Genomic DNA, 21,636 nt, shown 5'->3' on the forward strand with positions numbered 1-21,636 from the left:
TTCTTGTAATTACCATTTTGTCTCTTTGTCTAGAATGTCTTATCACCCTTTTTTTTTAGCCTAGCAAACTCCTACATATACTTCAGGACCCAGTTTAGATATTACCTCTGCTGTGAAACCTGCCCTGACTGTCGCAGGCAGTATCCCAGTTTTCCTTCCTTCAATGCTCTATTCACACCACTCTTCTTAGCACTCACCCGTTTATGTGGTAACTGGCTGCTTCTGTGACTCTCCCCTACCTCACTCTGAGCTCCAGGAGGAGGGGATGTTTATCTCAGTCCCTGGCACGAAATAGATGCTCAGTAAATAGCCATTGATCAAATCTAAGTGTTGCCTTCACTTAAGCTGAGGCTCTGTCATTTCCTTTGAGGATGGAGAGAATGATAAGGTAGTTGGGTGGCTACCAGCACTTTTGTGAAGGTTGCATGGTGGCTCTGAATGGCAGATAACAACAGGTTGTTTCAGAATGTTATTTTATAAAGGAGCAGGTGAAGGCCCAAGGAAGTGAAGTGACTTGCTCCGGTTCATGTAGTCAAATAGGGACAGATTTTGGATCAGAATCTAGGTCTGCTAGCTCTCAGGGCTCTCCCCTTTAAATACGTTATGTCCAAGTAGCAAACTTGGTTACAGCCTATGCTAAGCACGTCAAGTCAGGATCAGTGCATCGGGGAGCCATTAGCTTTGCTGAGTTCCGTCCACTGTAGGTACACAGATGCCAACATTTGCATTGGCCACAGGGAACACGTATGGATACCAGAAAAGAAACTCCAAGCATGTGCTTTACAAGGCGCCATCTTAATCTAAATAGGCTAGTCTGACTGGCATGGGGCCAATTACCATTATTTCTTTGCTTCCAGTTATTCCAGACACCCTCTCTGCCACCATGAGTCCCCAGACTCTCAGTAAGGAGGAAGGTGAGCCGTTAGAACTTACCTGTGAGGCAGCCACAGCCACAGCTCAGCATACCCACCTGTCTGTCTCCTGGTACCTGCTGCAGGCTGGAGGAAGTCCGGCCACCGAGATAATTTCCCTCTCCAAAGATTTTACGTTGCTCCCTGGGCCCTCGTATACAGAAAGGTTTGTACACGGTGCCGTGCGGCTCGACAAGCTGGGGGCCGCTACCTTCAGGCTGTCCATAGGGAGCCTGCAGCCCTCCGATCAAGGCCGGCTGTTCTGTGAGGCAACTGAATGGATTCAGGATCCGGATGAAACCTGGACTTTCATTGCAAAAAAGCAGACAGACCCAACAACATTGAGAATCCAGCCAGCCGGTAATTATCTTCTCAGAAAATGAATATGCTGGTGGTGGGTATTTGTGGGATAACTTTTTGTTTTCTTCTCATCTTTTGTTGAATCGAAAAATATTTTTTCCTGAAAGCTTGAGTAAATTTTCCTTTTGTCATCCGGGAAGCATAAATAAAAGAAAGACTGTCCGTGTTTGGCTCTGCCCACAGGACGGTTTGTATGGGCTAAGGTCTGTTGACTAGTTGGATCGATTCCACAAGCCATACGTGGAAATAGTGTTGTTGCCGTTCTGGCCAGGCTCTGCAAGGACCCTGAGCCTCAGACTTGCTAAATGCTCTGCCCAAGGTCACCCCGCTGCCGAGCGGTGGACCTGGCCTTGGGAATCAGGTATGTCACAGACACCTGGGCCTCCGAGTCGCTGTAGATTGCATTGGGTGGCATTTTCTTCTTTTTGTTGCGATGGTAAATAAGAACATTTTCTTAATTTCTTTTTCTAATAGTTCGTTGTTAGTGTCTAAAAATGCAATAGATTATTTTTGGATGTTGATTTTTTTTTTTGTATCCTGCAACTTTATTGAAATTGTGTATTAGTTTTAACAGTTTTTGAGTGGAGTCTTTTGCAGTTTCTATAGATGATTTTACTTATTTTTTTTTCTGATGTGGATGCCTTTTATTTATGTATTTTTCTGACTAATTGCTCTGGTTAGGACTTTTGGTACTATGTGGAATAGAGGTGGCAAGCGTGGGCATTCTTGTCTTACTCCTGATCTTAGAGAAAAGCTTTCAGCTTTTCATTGTTAAGAATGATATTAGCTGTGAACCTATCATATACCACATGTGCTTTTTTATTATTATTATTGATTTTTTACAGAGAGGAATAGAGAGTTAGAAACATCGATGAGAGAGAAACACCAATCAGCTGCCTCCTGCACACCTCCCACTGGGGATGTGCCTGTAACCAAGGTACATGCCCCTGACCGGAATCAAACCTGGGACCTTTCAGTCTGCAGGCCGACGCTCTAGCCACTGAGCCAAACCAGTCAGGGCCACATGTGCTTTTAACTTAGGAAAACTCCACTGGATACTCTCAGCCAAATTATAGAGCAAAAAAAAAAAAATCACAATTTCTAGTAATTCAACATAGTATAAAATCTGTCATATTTTTCATTTTAAAAACACATTGCTATATACTTTATACATCTATGCACACATCCTGCTTGATAGGGTTGCGTTCAGAGAACAGGTATGCTGTTCTTTCTGTGTGATTTAAGAAATAGGCAAGGGCATTTCTGCTGGTAGGCATTTCTTCTGTCTATCTCCTCCTTAGGACTGAACCCCAACATGGCATTCAGTCCTTGTCCTGTCCCTATGGGGCTGTCATCTCTCTCTGCTAGTGAAGGGACAGAGGCAGTGGCCTCTCTAAATACCTGCCTTGCGTTTGTTTCCTAGTGAGAGATTTTCAAGTCAACCTTACGGCCGAGAGCACGTTTACTGAAGGGAAACCCTTAGAACTGGTGTGCCTGGTACTGGGCAGTGGCCGGGACCCACAGCTTCAGGGTGTTTGGTTCTTCAACGGCATAGAAGTGGCCCGCATTGATGCTGGTGGAGTCCTGGGCCTGAAGAAAGACTACAATGAGAGAGCAAGTCAAGGACAACTCCAGGTTTCAAAGTTGAGCCCCAAGGCTTTCTCTCTCAAGATCTTCGCGGCGGGCCCAGAGGATGAAGGCGCCTACAGATGCGCAGTGGCGGAGATGACAAGGGCTCAGATGGGCTCCTGGCAACTGCTTCAGAGAAAGCAATCCCCGGACAGTCACGTGCACCTGAGGAAGCCAGCAGGTATGTGAAGTCGGACCAGGCACGGCCGGGCTGCTTTCAGATCCTCTCCTTCATTAGTTTAGGCTGCCTCGGGGACACAGTGGAGATCTCCTGAAGAGTCAGGTGTCAATCAGGTCATTTTGGGGGGAAGAACAGAAAAGCACCAAACTAGCCGAAGACCTGAGCCCTGTTCTTTCTTTCTTTTTTTTTTTTAAATTTAATATATTTTTATTGATTTCAGAGAGGAATGGAAAGGGAGGGAGAGAGAGAAACATCAATGATGAGAGAGAATCATTGATAGGCTGCCTCCTGCACACCCCCTACTGAGGATTGAGCCCGCAGCCCGGGCATGTGCCCTGACCGGAATCGAACCGTGACCTCCTGGTTCATAGGTCGGTGCTCAACCACTGAGCCATGCTGGCTGGGCCTGAGTCCCATTCTTGAGCCGTTAAATGGGTCATGACCATGGATGCTCCACTCTAATTCTCTCAATCTCCACTTCCTCAAGTATAAAATAATGACATACAATTAGACTGTGTCCTTAAATCCTTTCTTGCTATCCTAGATTCTTTGATTCTGTTTGCTGGCAGCCCTAATTTTACACATTGGCTTTTTCTTCAAGCAGAGAACACCTGCCTGAATGAAGCCCTCTGTCTTCTTTTGTTGTGTGTGTGATGTGAGTAGGTTAAGAGGAAAAAGCTCCACTCTGCTTCTTCCTGGGGAATGAACACCCACATTACACCCCACACTCCTCCATCATTCAGGTGCCTTTTGTCAAGCCTTGATTATCTTAACCAGCCCTAGGGACCAGTTCTAAGACTTTTTTTTTTTCTAAGTCATAATTCTGCACCAAAGCATGGCTCATCAAAGGAATGAAGAGAGAAATGATAGTACACAGGCCCTATTCCCTGCACTTTGCTGTGATGTGGGGAGATGTCTGTCCAATGGGTCTGAGTATCTGTAGGCATGAGACTGGAAAGGCCACTCAGCTCTCACTTCGTTTGTGGAGGTTGGGTGACCTTAAACATGTTTGAATAGTCAGTGCTTTTGTGTGGAGAGAAAGTGGATAAATATGCAATTAATACAGTGGTCCCTCAGTGTCCATGGGGATTGGTTCCAAGACCCCTCACGGATACCACAATCCATGGATGCTCAAGTTCCTTATATAAAACTAGTAGCCCATTTGCAGGAAAATCCTGCAAGCGGCTGTTGCGGCCGCCTTTGCGGCCACCGCGCCTGCACCTGCTCGCCACTGCCGCCCGCCCTGCTCCGCCCCGTTCCACCCCGCTCCGCCCCGCCCGGGCTTTCCCTCTGGCAGCCACCTTGCTTTCCGCTTTTCCTCCCTCTTCCTTCTAAGTTGTCTTCAGTCTTCACTCCTCCCTCTCTCAGCGTATGCAAATTAACCGCCATCTTTGTTGGGTAATTTGCATACTCGCCCTGATTGGTTGGTGGGTGTGGCTTTGGCTGGTGGGCGTGGCTTGGGCGTAGCGAAGGTGCGGTCAATTTGCATATTACTATTTTATTAGGTAGGATGGCATAGTATTTGCCTATAACCTGTGCACACCCTCCTATGTACTTTAAATCACCTCCAGATTACTCATAATACTTAATTGCAATTTAAATATTATGTAAGTAGTTGTTATTCTGAGTTGTTTAGGGAGGAATGACAAGGAAAAAAGTTTGTACAAATGCCACCTTCTTAGGCCTAACTACATAGTACACATCAGGTGCAGTAATAACTTTTGTGTGTGTGTGTCATATTTTCAACCCACAGTTGGTTGAATCAGCAGATGAGGAATCCATGGTTGTAGAGGGCTGACTGAATTAGGATTCTCTGGGCTGAGTATTAAATTCAAAGTCTAGAAAGATTAATTTGCCTGAAAACAGAAACCAAAAGCAAACTAAAAATTAAGATATCCTCGTTGTACTTGCTCATTGGAGACATCTCCCAAGATAGATAAATTTCCCTTTCATGCTTTTCTTCATCTCCCCATTTGCTAGGAATGAAGACACAGAAGCTCTGGCCTCGAGTGGCAAGCCAGGAAGTGCGTTGGTGTTAGTTTTCACACCAAACATTTGGTTTAACTTTCTAGGAATCAAGGAAAACGATGTGGGCGGTTTACATATTTACACAGAGCTAAACCTCTGATTTGTGCATCTCAATTTTCCCTGGAGCATATCTGTGACCTTTCTTAAACCCAGAATGTGGGAATTGGTGCCAAAGGGCCTCTCGGTGTATTTCATGGAATACAGAGCCTAAGCTTACCAGTAGGGTGGTCTTCTAAAGCTAAACACAGTCCTTTGTGTAGGCTGGAGCCCAAAATGGGCCCGATATGTAGAAACAGAAAAAGTATTTAGCAAACTTATTAAGGATCCTATTGCACACTCAGTTTTAAAAGCCAAGCCAGCCCTGGCCGGTGTGTCTGGGTTGGATAGAGCATTGTTCTGTTGTTCCATACACCAAAAGGTGGCAGGTTCGATTCCCGGTCAGGGCACATGCCTAGGTTGTGTGTTCCTACGGGAGACAACCAGTCCATGTTTCTCATATCTATGTTTCTCTCTCTCTCTTTTCTCCCCCTGCCCCCTCTCTAAAAAATCAATTAAAAAATAAAAGTCAGGCCATTATTTGAAATATGAGCAGAGTTGTATCCTTCTATGAACATTCTAAACAGAAGGGGGAGACTCACTACTGAAACCGGAAAAGTCAGCGTCAGTGCTACCTGTCACTACCAGAATCAGTAAGTAGAGACAAGGACTGACTCTTTGTGGGCACTTTATTCAGACGGCCGGCGATCTGAGAAGACGCAGGCTGTGTACCCTAAAAAGTCCACCTTACATCTCATTTCAAGCCACCCTTTTATAAGGAGAAGAAAAGTATAGGTAAAGGGCTTAGAATTCAGGAGAAAATAGGTAAGGGGTTTGGAATTCAGGAAAAAGGGTTAATCAGGTAACAGCTGCAGTCTAGTGATTTTCTGAGATTCCCCTTATCTGCATCCTGGGTAGGGGACATTCTCTCCCTGCAGCACAATGGCTCAGATACAGTCTTGTCTTGTCGCTTACAGTCCTCCTGAGACACAAAGGTCGAGTTGCTTGCGGGTCTTCTGAAGTCAGGGCAGGTCCGGTCATACATTCCAGTCCCTGGAACAATAGCTTTCTACATGCATTAGTTACCATAATGGTTATATTAGAGTAGTGAGATTATGAGCAATCATTTTCTCTCTCATTTCTAAGCTTCAGTTATGACTCTATTTTTAACTTGACAAAAGTGGAAGTATAATCATGCTTCTAATACCCAAAATTTGGAAACAAGTTTCCAAATATATAAAAAAAATATATATATGTACATATATATATATATAATTTGTAGACATTAACCTTCATTCTGCCTTTGTAGCTTATATACATCTATTATAATAAAAGCATAATATGCTAATTAGACCGGACGTCCTTCTTGACGACCTTCTGGACAAAGCCGGGACAAAGCTGGGACAAAGCTGCGGCGGCAGCAGCGGTGGGCGGGGGCCGAGGCAGAGGCCAGAGGCCGATCCCCTTGCACGAATTTTGTGCATCGGGCCTCTAGTACATATATAAAACAGCAGAAGACTGGACTCCGTCCACAGCAGGGAAGAACAGTTTACAAATTCAATTAGATGCTATTCAGATTTCCACCGCCAGTTCTTTTTCACTTTTCTCCTTTGGCTCTGAACCACCCTATTTCCACAAAGTCTCTATTATAACATACTCACGCTAACAGCTAACCTTTACTGGGCTCTTTCCCTTGCCAGCCAGGCGAAGCCCTTCGCATGTGCCATTCATTTAGTTCTCTCAACAATGTGAGAAGGTGGGTGCTATTATTACCCTTATATTTACAGGAAAGGAAACCAAGGCTCACAGAGGTCAACTATGTCACCCAAGATCATTGTGACTCCAGGGACCTTGGCCTTAAGCCTGAGGCTGGGCTGCCTCCGATGCATGAGCTCCTGAGCGATCTTTGCTTTGCCTACAACGCACCCAGGACCAGGGCTTGCACAGGAAGTGGTTGTTGAATGAATGTCTGCATTCCTGCACATCTTGAATTTCCCACCTGGGAACCAGATTCGCATTTAGAGTTTGACACTGTAATTTAAAAGAAGGATCTCCCTTCAGCCAACACCACATATATATTACATGTAATTTGAAAAAGAGAAATATATCTGTACATATGTATTTTCCCCCAAGTAATTGTTTTTAATGGGAGTATTGTGAAGAGAAATACTATTAACAGTACTCCTTCCCTGTTCAAAACACATGCTAGTTAGGGGAAGGTAAGTAGGGAGAGGAAGGTCATTTTAAACTGTGCTAGTCTGAATTCCAAAAAACTAAAAATGTAAATAAACACAGCTTCGGTACTTTCAGGGTCACACATTCCCCCTAATTAATTTAACAAAACATTGCCAGATGTTTTCCAACTAGATGTTCTGAAGGAAGGGCTGATTTAACACACCGTAACAAGAGGGGCACATTATCAATTGTTTAAGTGTAAATAGGCTCCCCTGATATCCTTTCTGCTGTCTTATTTCCACCTTTAAAGCATTTAGCAAGTCTTTTTTTTCTGAGGTGGTACAGGAGCAAGCAGCCTGGTCTGATTTGTCACTAACTAGCCACGTCCTAATGAATGAGATCTCACTGTGTTTTAGAAAATATTTCATTTCCTTGAAATAATTTTTTCTTGCCCAGCTGGTGTGGCTCAGTGGTTGAGCGTCGACCTATGAACCAGGAGGTCGTGATTTGGTTCCCCGTCAGGGCACATGCCCAGGTTGCAGGCTTGATCCCCAGTGTAGGGGATGCAGGACAGTCCATGAATGATTCTCGCTCATCATTGATGTTTCTCTCTCTCCCTTCCTCTCTGGAATTAATAAAAGTATTTTTTAAAAGAAATAATTTTTTCTTCTAAAACCTGTAATCCACAGCAAGAAGTGTGGCCGTGTCTACCCAGAATAAGCAGCAAGCTGTGTGGGAAGGGGAGGCACTCACCCTTCTCTGCAAGGCAGACGGAGCTGAAAGTCTCCTGTCCGTGAGCTGGTGGCACGTGCCGCCGGGCCAGACACAGCCAGAGTTTGTGGCTGGCATGGAGCAGGATGGCACCGTGCAGCTGGGTGCCTCCTATGGGACACCCACTAACCGCGGCCATGCCAGGCTGGAGAAAACAGACTGGGCCACCTTCCGGCTGGAGATCACCTCCACCACGGTCACGGACAGCGGCGCCTACGAGTGCAGAGTGTTCGAGAGGTTCCGGAGCCAGGCCAGAGGTCTGAGCTGGACGCAGAAGATGTCAATCACTGTAAAGTCTCTGGGTAAGTGTCAAAGAAATCCTTTTCTGAAATCATCAATATCTCTTGCAGTGAGACGGGGTGGTATCTGATTGTGTCTCATCCTGAATCCCCTAGTGAAGGTGCGTGCACCCAGAACACAGAGCATAGTCTTTGGCTACCATGTCTGTCAGTTAATCTCCAAAGTTCACTCCTCTTTATAAAAATCATCCTTTTTTTCTTCTTTTTTTAAATCCTCACCTGAGGATATTTTTCTCATTGGTTTTTAGAGAGAATGGAAGGGAGAGGGGGAAAAAGAGAGAGAAAAACATCTATCTTACATTGATTGGTTGCCTCCTTCACGTGCCTGGGATTGAGCTTGCAACCGGGGTCCGTGCCCTTGAGTGGAATTGAATCCAGGACCCTTCAGTCTACAGGCTGACGCTCTATCCACTGAGCCAAACCGGCCAGGGCTATAAAGATCATCTTTAAGGTACAACTTGTAAGTTGTCATTCAAGGCTAAAAAGGAAATCCTAGGAATTGGAGTAGACTCATAGAAGAGAGATGCCCAGCGGAGCTGAGTCCCGTACACTCAGCTTTTGACAGCTGCGGCCCTGGGGTGACAGTCTGCCGAGCGTGTGCCGAAGAGTGTACTGCACCCGTGAGTGGGGGGAAGGGAAGGAGGCCAGCCGCCGACTCGGCGGCAGCTGTCTGAGCAGCCGACTGGACAAACACTGCCTGTTTGTTGTCGCGGCTGAGAACGCTCTGAGAAGAGACTCAACTCTGAAAAACTGAGGTCAGCGTTCAGGACAGACTGTACTGTGAATCAGCATCTACCCCCCCAAATACTTGGTACTCCCCAGGGATGAATGATGGTTCCGTGTGCAGAGGTGGTGCCTAGGAAGCTTGGCGGGGCCGGACTTGGGTTTGATAAACATAAGTACAGATTGCGTTTTGCATCTCTGCCCACAGCGTCAAGTTTACAAGTTAGTCTGATGAGCCGTCAACCGCAAGTGAAATTAACCAGCACCGTTGACCTGGCCTGCGTAGTGAGGGCCGGCTACTCCGACCTCCAGGTACCGCTCACCGTGACGTGGCAGTTCCAGCCAGCTGGCTCTCAAGTCTCTCACCAGCTCATCCGGGTCACTCATAATGGCACTATTGAGTGGGGGGACTTCCCGTCCCAGTTCCAAAGGAGGACAAGGATTTCACAGTCTGCGTTTCGTTCTCAACTCTTAATCCACGATGCCACCGAGGAGGAGGCGGGAGTGTATCAGTGTAAGGTGGAGGTTTATGACAGAAATTCCCTGCCCATGAATGGCCCGGCGAGGGCTTCTGCTAACTCTCACCCCCTGAGGATAGTCATCTCTTTACCAGGTAATCACCACTCAAAATTAATCCCTGCTTTTTTTTTTTTTTTTCTTAACCTCACCTGAGAATATTTTTCCCCTTAATTTTTTAGAGAGAGTGGAAGGGGATGAGGGGGAGAGAGACAGAGAGATAGAGACAGAGACACACACACACACATCGATTGGTTGCCTCCCACACATGCCCTGACTGGAGCTGGGGATCAAACCTGCAAGCGAGCTGTGTGCCTTTGGCCGGGAATCAAACCCGGGACCCTTTGGTGCGTGAGCGGATGCTCTAACCACTGAACAACATCAGTGGGGGCAATCCCTGCTTTTAAAAAAAAATACTATTTTCACTTTGGGTAAGTTATAGAATTAAAACATGAAATGCCTCTCCCTGTGTTTGTACTGTACATGTCAGCACCACATATAAGCGATATCTAGGCTAACCCTGTGTTAGTAGGCACAGAAATGACCATGCTGATTGTTAAAACATTGAAATAGTTCCACACCGACTGATAATAACTGTTCCTTCATGCCCCTTCTCCATCTTTCCACAAGTCCCCAGCAGCCAGCAACCCAAGGGTACCACATGGCACAGCAGGGACCTCTAGGGCTAGCACCAGTGGTGTGGATCATGTAAACTTCATCAGAATATATTTACCCACTTATTTTAATGGGTTGATGTAGGAGTTAGAGAATTTATGATTATTGGCGAATGTAATTTACCTTGTCAGTTGCTAGTAGAGCATAGAGGTTAAAAGCAAGACAGCCTGGGCCAAGGTCTGCTGTGTCGAGGATCTTCTTTCATGACTTCCGTTCTCTTAGGGAAGAGTGTTCGAGAGCCTTTGAGGTCATTTAGATCTGACAAGTACTGGGTGGCAGCATAGCTTTGGCCAAGTCACTTAACCTGCCCAAGCCTTGTTAGCTCACCTGTAAACTGCTGATGTGCAACTTAAAGGCGGTGGCATACATAATGTGCCTAGCACAGTGCCTGACACATCAAGCAGATGCTCAAACGCGGTGACTCTCATTGTTCTGTCTGCTGCTCAGCAGTGGTTTTGGTAACAGTCATGGTCTCCTTGTGGATTAACTCATGCCTCAATTTACTTGTCCTTCCTGTGGATTTTGAAATTGTTGGCCCAAGCCTTTCTTCTTGAAACTTCTTTTGTTCTTGACCTCGTGATACAAGATTTTCTTGGTTTCCCTCCTGACACTCCACTCCGACTGCTCCTTCTCATTCTGTTTTGCAGAATTCTCCTCCTCCGCTGGTTCATCCCTTTGGGTTGCATCCTCAGCTTGCTCTCTTCTCAGTCTATACACTCTCCTGAAGTGGGCTTATTCCTACCCCTGGAGTCAACCTATGTCCTGCCAACTCCGAGACCCATTATCTTGAAAGACTTCTCTTCTGATCTCCAGACACGTCTGTGCAGCTGCCTCCAAGACATGTCTACACTCACTGTGTCAAAACATAAATGCACCATTATTATCCCTCCAAAGCTACTTCTCCTCCATTGTTCTTTATGTCCCCACCGCCCACCAGTGACCCGCATGGGAAGCCCGAGTCATCCACAACTCCTCCGTGTTCACCTCATACCCACACTCCCATAGCACAACCTGCAAGGTCCTTGATCATTTGGTACATTTTATGTCTCTCTGGCATCATCTCCTTCCACTTTCCGTCTTGAATTTGAACCCCAGCCACACTGAGTTACTTGCAGTTCCCCCAATACTCTATGTTCTCTCTCATTTTCAAAGTCTTTGTTCAAGTTGCTTCTTTTGTATAGGATTTCTTAACTCCTTCTCCATCAGTCTAATCCCTATGGACCCTTAGGACTTAGCTTAGAGCTATTTCTTCCAGGAAGCTTCCCTCACTCCCGCATTTGGGTGAGGTGGTCCTGAGTGTGCTTTGGTGGCCACTCCTGCATCCCTCTGTCCTGCTTGGGTGACACTATCCTACAACCTCTACGCCTCTGTCCTTGCACCAGTCCTTCCCTCTGGGCTGTGAACCCACCGAGGGGAGGTCTCCACCGAGCCTGGAATAGTCTAGCACCAGTGGTCGGCAAACTGCGGCTCGCGAGCCACATGCGGCTCTTTGGCCCCTTAAGTGTGGCTCTTCCACAAAATACCACGGCCTGGGCGAGTCTATTTTGAAGAAGTGGCGTTAGAAGAAGTTTAAGTTGAAAAAATTTGGCTCTCAAAAGAAATTTCAATCGTTGTCCTGTTGCTATTTGGCCCTGTTGACGAATGAGTTTGCCGACCACTGGTCTAGCACATAACATAGTATGTGCTTAATAAATGCTTATTGATGCCGAAACCGGTTTGGTTCAGTGGATAGAGCGTCGGCCTGCGGACTCAAGGGCCCCAGGTTCGATTCCGGTCAAGGGCATGTACCTTGGTTGCGGGCACATCCCCAGTAGGGGGTGTGCAAGAGGCAGCTGATCGATGTTTCTCTCTCATCGATGTTTCTAACTCTCTATCCCTCTCTCTTCCTCTCTGTAAAAAAATCAATAAAATATATTTAAAAAATAAAATAAAAAATAAATGCTTATTGAAGGAAGAGCAGCACCAATAAGCAGCTACAAAAGTAGAATCAGTGATGTCAACATGAAGTTAGAATAAGATCTGGAAGCCAGGTTTTATCATTCATCTTTCTGACTACGCAGGAAAGCTGTTGGGGTTAAAGGATAGTTGATTCCATATGTATATGATATTCCCACAGCTGAGTGGCTGCAAAGAGACATATACATCTTTTTTTTTTTTTTTTTGGTCACTCAATGGGTTTCTTTCTTTGAGGCAGACAATTTTAATAGCCCACATACAACTTCCTTTTGTTTACCCATGTTTGAAGGCATATACAATTAGACTGGCAAATTGTGGATCCAGGAGTACGCTGGTTAGTGAACACACAAAGAAGTTTCTCTCCCTTTGAGTTACAAAAGGCTACAGAAGGGATGTCTGTGCTTCAACACTGAGGCGCTATCCTGTGGAAGAGATTGGGCTTTTCTGTATGACCCTGACTGCCCCACCCGCCTGTCCCCTCCCCCTGGGCAAGGGTAAAACCAGGACCCGGGGATGGAGGTTGTGGAGAGGTAAAACTCACCTTGGTATCAGACAGAATTTTCTGGTGGCAGAGCTGTCTGAGGATGGAATAGGCCGCTTTGTCAGGTAGTGAGTTGTCGGAGGCTGAATGAGCAGTCGGTGGGGGTGCTGGAGAGGGGGTTCACACATCTGAAGGATGTCGGAGGTATTGCTCTGGTTGGCCTCTTAATATGTATCTTCTGCCTTGAAATTCTGTCTTCTAACAAAGTAAAATATGTAGCTGTTTCCATCCTTTTAATTTAGAGAGCAAGCTAACAGTGAATTCCAGCAGTCGAGTCCAAGAGCTTGCCATCAACTCCAACGCCGCCGTGGAATGTAGCATCTTATCCAGGACCACTGGGCACCTGCAGTTGGCTGTTATTTGGTACTTCTCGCCCATTTCCTCTAACGCATCCTGGCTGAGGATCCTGGAACTGGACCAAACCAATGTTGTAAAATACGGGGATGAATTTCATACCCCTCGGAGAAAACAGAAATTCCACACCGAGAAAGTTTCCCCTGACAGGTTTCAGCTCCACATTCTGCATGTGGAAGACAGCGATCAGGGCAAATATCGCTGCGCGGTGCAGGAGTGGCTCTTGTCTGCAAATGGCACTGGGTACAAGCTTGGAGAAGAGACATCGGGCGTGACAGAGCTGAAACTCAGGCCCACAGGTAAACTTGTGAGTGTACTCATACGTCTTTCTGTAGGATTGCCATCTTCTCTCAGGCAGCTGTTCTTCGGACTGATCACATGAAGGTAAAAATAGGACCTAGAGTCCTAGGAATAATGTCCTACACAATGACGGTAGGACCCAGAAACCCACCGGGGGCGGGGGGTGTCACCTAAGGTGAATCAATCTGAGGATTCAGGGGCTTGGAGGGAGCAAGAGTCCTTTGATTGGTTTGCTGAGCAGCCTGGCAGCCTGGTCCATGCAGCTACCCAGGGTATCATATCTTCAGATCTCTACCAGTATAATAACAAGCCGTGTCATTCCGGTGGGGCTCTATTGTAATTTGGCAGAGAAAGAGTAATACGAAGCATATTTCCCCCACTGTGAACAGAAACTGTACAACTCTACGGGGATGTGTGCAGAAATTGCTTTTCAACATTTGGCTGCCTACACAGAAGGCGAGGAAGAGTAGTTAACTGTTGGAATGGCTTACCGAGGGGATCGCCTCTCCCTCAGGAGATCTTTAAAAATGTAATAGGAGTTCCACCCATTGCATTGGTCTGAGAGAGCTGCGGTCCGCATGTGGGCGGGGTTGAGTAGACCTCTCAGCCTTCCGTTGGTCACCCCCAGTGTTTTGATTAACATTAAATGAGTGTCACGGCTAAGGGTTGGGAACTGGGCGAGACCCAACAGCACGATGCAGATAAGTTCATCTACTTTGGCACTTACAATTCTATTTTTGATGTAACATCAACAGCAAGACTGTAATGAGCATTGCTGTGTGTGAGGCAGTTAGGAACACACAGATATAAGGCTCAGCTCTTGCCTGAAGGAGCTCACCGTCTACTAGGGCCTTGGGGAGCCCCTCTGGCTCCCCTTCTCGCTGTTCTTCAGACCCTTCTTCTTCTCCCTGCTAAACGTGGGTGTTGCTCAGGGATGGATCCTGGGCCCATTTTTCTCCTTCCTCCCTGCTCTCTTCCGAACTTCATCAACGCTGCCTTGGTTCCAGGTGCCGCCTTCAGTGAACTGGCTCTAGGCCTCTATTCTTAGCCCTGTCGCCTGAGCTCGGGGCTTGTAACCTGCGGCCCGCTGGGCATTGCTACCTGGATGCCTCGGAGTCCCTCACACTCGTACGTCCTATTTTGCATTTAGCCTCTCTGCCGTCCCTCCAGCTCGTGCACACGCGGCATTCTCCATCTGCAGGGCTGGCATCCCTTCCTCCCCGCAGTCTAAGCCAAATCTTGACAGTGTGTGCATGTCCCTTTAAGGAGGCAGCCACTGCTCAGCTCAGGCCAGAGCTTCCCATTCAAGTATGTGGGCTCAGCGTTGTCCAGTCGTTGAGTATAGCAGGAAAGGCCCAAAATTGTGTGTGTGTGTGTGTGTGTGTGTGTGTGTGTGTGTGTGTGTGACATGGCTCATTATGAGGACGTTCACAGCAAATTCAAATCCTTTTAAAATCCGGAGAGTGTCAAACAAAACATACTGGGGTGTGGCTGCTGCAGTGGCCAGCTGAGCACCCTGGTGTCAGGAGTGGGTTAAGGAAGAGGCCCAGGGTCAGCGTTGTAAGAGGGACATTTTCTCTGAAATCAGAAGAGGAGAGGAGAGTTCAAGAAGAAAATGGACTTTGGTGACAAAAACCACAGAGGGCACAGAAGGGACCGGGGCAGGAAATCAGGCCCTTACTGGGACCTGGCCAGAGCATGGCGGTGGCATTGGAGGGCTGGCTGCAATAACGTAGGGAGGACTTTGAAGGGGAGGAAGCAGGTAAGTGTTAGTTTATCACATAAGCTAGTATTTCACATGCTTTGCCATCCAGAGAAGGAAAGATGAAGAATGGTTAACTAAAGAAGAATCCAGGATCAGACAGAGTTGTTCTTTTTTGTTTTCTCTTTATTGTTGAAAGTATTACAGATGACTCCCCTCCCCCGCATTGTCCCCTTCTAGCCTGCACCTGTCCCCCGCCCCAGGCCCTCACCATACAAAGTTGTTCTTTTAAAGGTAGATTAATAAATTTGTTTGTAGTAGAGTTTAACATTTAGTACATACCATGCTTTCCTTTATTTTGTTTGTAACTACTCTAGCCTTCATTCCAACTCCTTACCTGATGAGAGAGAAAAGAAATGTTACGTAAATGTCAAAATCTGTTTAAAACGTAGTCTAATCCAATAAGGTAAATGGTCTCCTTGAGTAGTATTCTAACGCTTGTACAAAAACGTTCAGTCTCTCAGACAGCCTCCCTCCTCCTTCCCTGTGTCTCCACCCGAGATCCCCGGGTGTGTGGGAGGAGGGCGATTTGCTAAGAAGGCAGGGCAAGGTGCAATACCTGACTTGAGGGAATGGGGCGGGGGGCAGGGATCAGAGTTTTGACTGGTCCCCCTGGGAAGCAGAAGAGACAGGCGACAGGGGGAAGTAAAAGCATCAGGGCAGAGCACCCACCGAAGCTGGGTGGCTTTCAGCGGCAGGTCCAGCCGACAAGAGGTATGGCTAAAGCATGGAAGTGGCTGGTTTGATTCAGAGCAGAGAATGTTCTCGCAAATATGGAAGAAGGACAGAGGTCAAAGGAAAGTGTTGAAGAGGAAGGACCTGATGCCTACAGATTATAAACTGGATCTCCTCCGGGAGAGCGAGGTGCTTCAGAGGAGGAGCCTGGTCTACAAGTCCGGGCTCTTCTCTAACTTTCCGCTGTTTTGTTTCCTAGGAACCAAGGTCCGTGTCTCCAAAGTGCACTGGACAGAAAATGCTACGGAGCACGGAGAGGCGGCCATGCACTGCAGCCTGGAGAGCGCGGGCGGCTCGGCCTCCCTGTTCTCTGTGACGTGGTACTGGGCCAGAGAACATTCTGGAAGTAAAATGCTGGCGCACCTGCAGCACGACGGCTTGCTGGAGTATGGCGAAGAGCGGCTCAGGAGGCGCCTGCACTGTCACCGCTCGTCCCCCGCAGACTTCGTCCTGAAGCTTCACCGGGTGGAGATGGAGGATGCCGGGGAGTACTGGTGCCGGGTGGCGGAGTGGCAGCTCCATGGCACCCCAAGCAAGTGGGTCAGCCAGGCGTCGGATGAGTCGCCGCATATGGTGCTCACGGTGCTGCCCTCAGGTAACGAGGGGTCAACCCGGCTTGGCTCGTGGGCAGGAGGCCCTCTGTCTCCCCTCTTCTCCTTTCCCTCTCAGCTCTGGTTGGCTCCTTCTCCAGGCTGAAAACAATTCCAGACTCCCTCACGCAGTGATTGTCTTTTCTCTCAGTAGTAACTTATTTGGACAGACAAGGTCTACTTGAGTTTTTAGCAGAGACATTAAAATGTCAGGGGACTCCGCTCCTGCTTCCCATCTCAAACAGAAAAGCCTTCAGCATTACATCCCTGAATGACTGAAGCGTGTTTGAAGCAGACATCCTTACCTCCTGGCTGATCTTGAATCTCAGAATGCTGATGTGCAGTGGGGGCTGGTGACTTTACCTTTGATCTGGTTGAACCAATATCAGCTACATCTATGCTCCCTGAGTCAAAACCAAAACAAAACAAAGAGGAAAACCCTTTCTTAATGACCAAGAGCCAAGCTTCTTATCTCTCTGTGTGCTCAGCCAACTACCAGGACTTTGATGGCGACAGTCATGTGGTGTGCCTGTCCTATTTGCGCCTTGAAAGGCCTCAAAGGAGCAAGTGCACCTGATGGACTTGTTTACAGGCTCCAACAGGGAGGCAAGCTCCTTGAAGACCATTGGCCAAAGGGTGACCCCTCTCCGTGTGGGAAGGTCGTCCTATCCAGCTGAGCCCACAGATTCAGGAGGGATGTGGAACAAGAGACGCCCGGGGAGCAGAGGGCACCCTTCCAGCCAGTGCCGTGCCAAGCATATCATAGCCATTTATTAAGCATTTGTTAATGAAAGCAAAAATGTCTCCAGCCAGACCAGTAAATCTTCCCCGGCGATCAATGAGCTGGCAGATGCTGTAGCCAGCTCATTCTCTGAGCCACTTCTGCCTGGTGGGGTTTAAGGAGAAGGTGAGAGGTGAGCAATGAGCTAAACAAACTATGGAAAAGAGTCCTGGGAGGCGCAGAGGTGTGGTCTTGGTTCCCTACCCCAGGAAGGGTACACAGGATGGATAGAGATAACATTCTTGGGACACACGCTAGCTTTGGTGACACCCCTCAGGAGGGAGAATGCTGCTGGGGACAAATGGACGTTTCTCAGGAGTAGGGATAGGTGGCTGTCTCCCAGCTATCCCAGCAGCCCTGGAGTGGAAGTCAAAGCTATCTGATTTGTTCCCTGGGGTTCCATCATCCTCTCCCTGCCCATTCTTCAGTGAATTTTCCTCACAAGTTTCCAAGCAGAATTTTTCTTCCTCTCAGCTTTTCTTCCATTCCAACAATTATAGAAGTCCCACACCCCTGAGCGCATTCCCTATACATTTTCCCATGGAAATTCCTAAGCTCTGCTGAGTCCGCACTTTTTGCAGTAGAATAGATACTAACTGTAAAAAGTGTACATTTTAGTACATAACTAAAAATCACATCTCTGTGGCATCTTTAGAAAACAAGTGTGAGGTTTTAAACAGATGATCCCTGGAAAGGAAATGTTAAACATTGAGTGGTCTTAGGATCCTTCCCAATCGAAGATGGCAAGAGATGAGGTTAGTAAGATGGGGAGATACAGATCTCAAATGTGTCTGAAGTATGAAGCTAAAGAAAGTGAACTTTATCATAGAAGTGATGGAGTGCCATTGGCCAAGTTCAAGCAGGGGAGTGACATCATCAGATGTCTGGGACCGGGTAACAAAACTGGAGCACGTGGTTCCAATGAAGGCAGAGACATTGAGAGGCATTTCCCTGGGGAAACTGACCTTGCATTTTCTTCTCCAACTTACCTCGTTAGCTGTGACTAAGCAAAGGCAGAGGCTCCAGTCTTGCATTTTCATTTTTTTAAATATATTTTTATTGATTTCAGAGAGGAAGGGAGAGGAAGAGAGAGATAGAAACATCGCTGGGGGTTGAGCCCACCACTAGAGCATGTGCCCTTGACTGGAATCAAACCTGGGACCCTTTAGTCCGCAGGCCAATGCTCTATCCACTGAGCCAAACCAGCTAGGGCGAGGCTCCATTCTTTTAACCTCACCCTCAGACCCCAGACATAGATGTGTTATTCTAGAGAATTCTCTGTGATTAATTAATGGACAAGGCTATAGGTCTTTCCGGAGACTGGATTATTGGTCGTAGTATGGTATTTGTTACTATTTCCAAGCTTTTATTTGGACAAAGATATACTTTTTTTAAAAAAAGATCCTCACTGGAGATATGTGCGCCTACCCCCATGAAGTTTCTGGAAAGACCGTGCTATTTATCCGCGCTACCCCAGTGCCGCCAACAAGGCCTGACACACAGCGCTCACCAAGTGTTTGATGAAAGAATGAGCAAGCCAGTCTTGCGTTGGCTGCTGCCAGGTGTTCACTTTTTGGGGGATGAACTTGTGTCAGGTTACCTAACCCTACTTTTATTTCTTGGCAGGAGCCAGCTCTGCCACACAGCCACACGTGGCAGTCAATTGCCCAAGTTCTCGTTAGGGTGAGGGAAGAGTTGGCAGCCCCCTTACTGTCCCGTACCTGTCCTTCTCCGAATGTTCCTTGTGACGTGTTTGGCTGTGGGTAGAAGCATGTTATAAATTAAACCTCATGATGAAATATTCTCATTACATTTTTGGCTCAGTCTTGCACGCCTTGTACTTTGAGCTTTGGGTACTTACTTGGATTAATTCAAAATGCCAAACCTTAATGGTTTTGAATGTCACTAAATTCTAATCCAGATAGGGGTGAGAGGCAGATGGTGGGAAAGGTTGACTGCGGGATCCAGAGCAAACACTGTTCCTCCCAGGAGAGGTCATTTGGAAGCAGGGGAGCTGACGGTTGCTAGCTGGTGGCCAATTCGGTGCTGTGAAGAGCCCACTTTGGCGTCCTGGATGGCAGACTGCTCTAAGCGGAGCAGCCTCCTCCCCATTAAGATAGTCAAGCCCCCTGGCAGTGCCTTCACTCGGAAGATTAGCATCTCAGTGGCAGGAAAAACAAGTACCAGATCTCTCCACCTTCTACGTGCTGGCCCCATCTCCCCACCATCACACCACCATCATAGCAACAGTGATACGTGGGAACTGTGGACTCCCACCTCCCAGTTCTCTTCCTCCCGTGACTAGAAAAGGAAGCCAGTCTCCTAAGAAATCATGTGGCTCTCAGAGAATGTCACCCTGGGGGCTGAGGGCTCAGAGATTTAAGAAAGAGACTTGGCCTGTGGAAGAACAGGACCACGCCTGTGGCCCCGGAGAGGAATCAGCAGGCTCAGCCCTGTTTTTTCTCTGATCTCTCCGGAGAAAGTTGCCTGTGATTTTCCTAACTTTCTCAGTAGCATCCTAGCTGATATTTATTCCTTGCTGACTCAACAAAAGCGCTAGGCACTATGTTAAATGCTTTATTATGCATTACCTCATTGCGACTCTAGAAATTATTATCCCCATTTGATTGACGAGGAAACTAGTGATTAGAGTGGATAAATAACTTGTCCAATGCCAGTCATAAGTGGAAGAGCCAAGATTTGAACCCAGCTCTCCAGATGTAGTAGGTGCTCAATCACCACTCGGCACAGGAGTAGTATGAAGTACCGAGGCCCTTAGCCTTTGGTCTCTTCAGCATCTGTCTGTACCTCCACCTCCTCTTTTTTTTTTTTTTTTTTTAATTTTAGGGAGATAGAGATTTGTTTTTCACTTACTTATGCATTCCTTGGATGATTCTTGTATGTGCCCTGACCGGGGATCAAACCCACAACCTTGGCATATCAGGTCGATGCTCTAACCCTGTGGTCAGCAAACTGCGGCTCGCGAGCCACATGCGGCTGTTTGGCCCCTTGAGTGTGGCTCTTCCACAAAATACCACGGCCTGGGCGAGTCTAATTTGAAGAAGTGGCGTTAGAAGAAGTTTAAGTTTAAAAAATTTGGCTCTCAAAAGACATTTCAATCGTTGTACTGTTGATATTTGGCTGTGTTGACTAATGAGTTTGCCGACCACTGCTCTAACCAACTGAGCCACTCGGCCGGGGCTATATGTCCTTCTTAACCAAATGCCCTCCAATCTATTCAGATAAGATGTGCAAGAATTGCTGTAATCAAGCAGGGCCTTAGAGAGAGGTTAAATAGGATGTGGAGAGGGGGTGATGCAGGATTCAAAATCTAGCGTTTTCATTGCCCACCTTTTCAGAAACCAAAACCAAATTTAAGGTGGAGAATTAAAGGAGACCAGAGAAAATGCAGACAATGAAGCCCTGCAGCACGTCAGCCCTGTTCAGGGATGACCTTCACTCTGTGTAAGAAGAGGGCAGGCACGCCCCTGGGTCCCTGTGTGTGGAATTCACTCTCCTAATTGATTCATCCATCAGTCTCCATCGATGACCTGTGGACAAAGCGCTGCACAAAATGAAAAGATGCATGAGACATAGGCCCCGTCCTCCCGGAGTTCCCAGGGCAGAGGCTGGACCAGTGTCTAGATTTCTGACTTCCAACAAAGACACGTTCTTCAAGGAGCAAAATGCATCAGCAATGCCAAAAATGGAATCCTTGTCGTATGTGGTTATCAAAATGACCTCGGAATTTGCTGTTTTCATCTCAAAGAGTTTACACCCCAAGAATCCTATAGCTTAACCTCTAAAAAAAGAAGTTGCCTATGTTATTACAATTTTCCCTTGAAAGCACAGCTACTGTTAGCACCCGATTCTCAGAACAGCCCTGATTTTGAATATCCTGTCATAAGTGCACGCAGCTGAAGGCTACATTCGGCAGATGGTGTCTCATGAAATGCGTCTCTCTGCATCAAGAGACTGTCAGCCTGGTCCTTACCTAGTAACTCAAGGTCCTGTGTCCTGGAGCCTGGGGGGGATGTGGTCCTCTTGTCTGCTTCCCTGGCTGTGTGGCCGGGGCCCGCTTTGGGACTGCATGTATGTGCTCCACGTGTCTGTCGCTGACAGCCCTTCCCCACGGACTGCAGCTGCGGATGGGGTATCTTCAGCAAGCCTTTGTATACAGTATCCTCTGCCCCAGTCAACCCAATCTAATTCAGATTGGTTAGAGCAGTGGTCGGCAAACTCAGTTGGTTAGAGCAGTGGTCGGCAAACTCATTAGTCAACAGAGCCAAACAGCACAGGAAAGGAGCTGAACG

The 21,636-nt window shown here is 47.2% G+C and overlaps 1 protein-coding gene across 1 annotated transcript in view; it reads left to right on the forward strand.

Annotated features, from left to right (window-relative positions):
- CD101 (CD101 molecule) overlaps window positions 1-21,636 on the forward strand; it is a gene marked incomplete at its 3' end in the record, with an annotated part of 32,297 nt that overhangs the window by 9,936 nt on the left and 725 nt on the right. The window contains exons 3-8 of the mRNA XM_079760315.1: window positions 858-1,271; window positions 2,695-3,081; window positions 8,010-8,393; window positions 9,322-9,726; window positions 13,044-13,454; window positions 16,152-16,547. Of these exons, the coding sequence (XP_079616441.1) occupies window positions 858-1,271; window positions 2,695-3,081; window positions 8,010-8,393; window positions 9,322-9,726; window positions 13,044-13,454; window positions 16,152-16,547 (2,397 nt within the window). The remainder of the gene's footprint in view (window positions 1-857; window positions 1,272-2,694; window positions 3,082-8,009; window positions 8,394-9,321; window positions 9,727-13,043; window positions 13,455-16,151; window positions 16,548-21,636) is intronic.

The sequence above is a fragment of the Cnephaeus nilssonii genome (genome assembly GCF_951640355.1).
Source record: "Cnephaeus nilssonii genome assembly, chromosome: 21".
NCBI classification, from domain to species: domain Eukaryota; kingdom Metazoa; phylum Chordata; class Mammalia; order Chiroptera; family Vespertilionidae; genus Cnephaeus; species Cnephaeus nilssonii.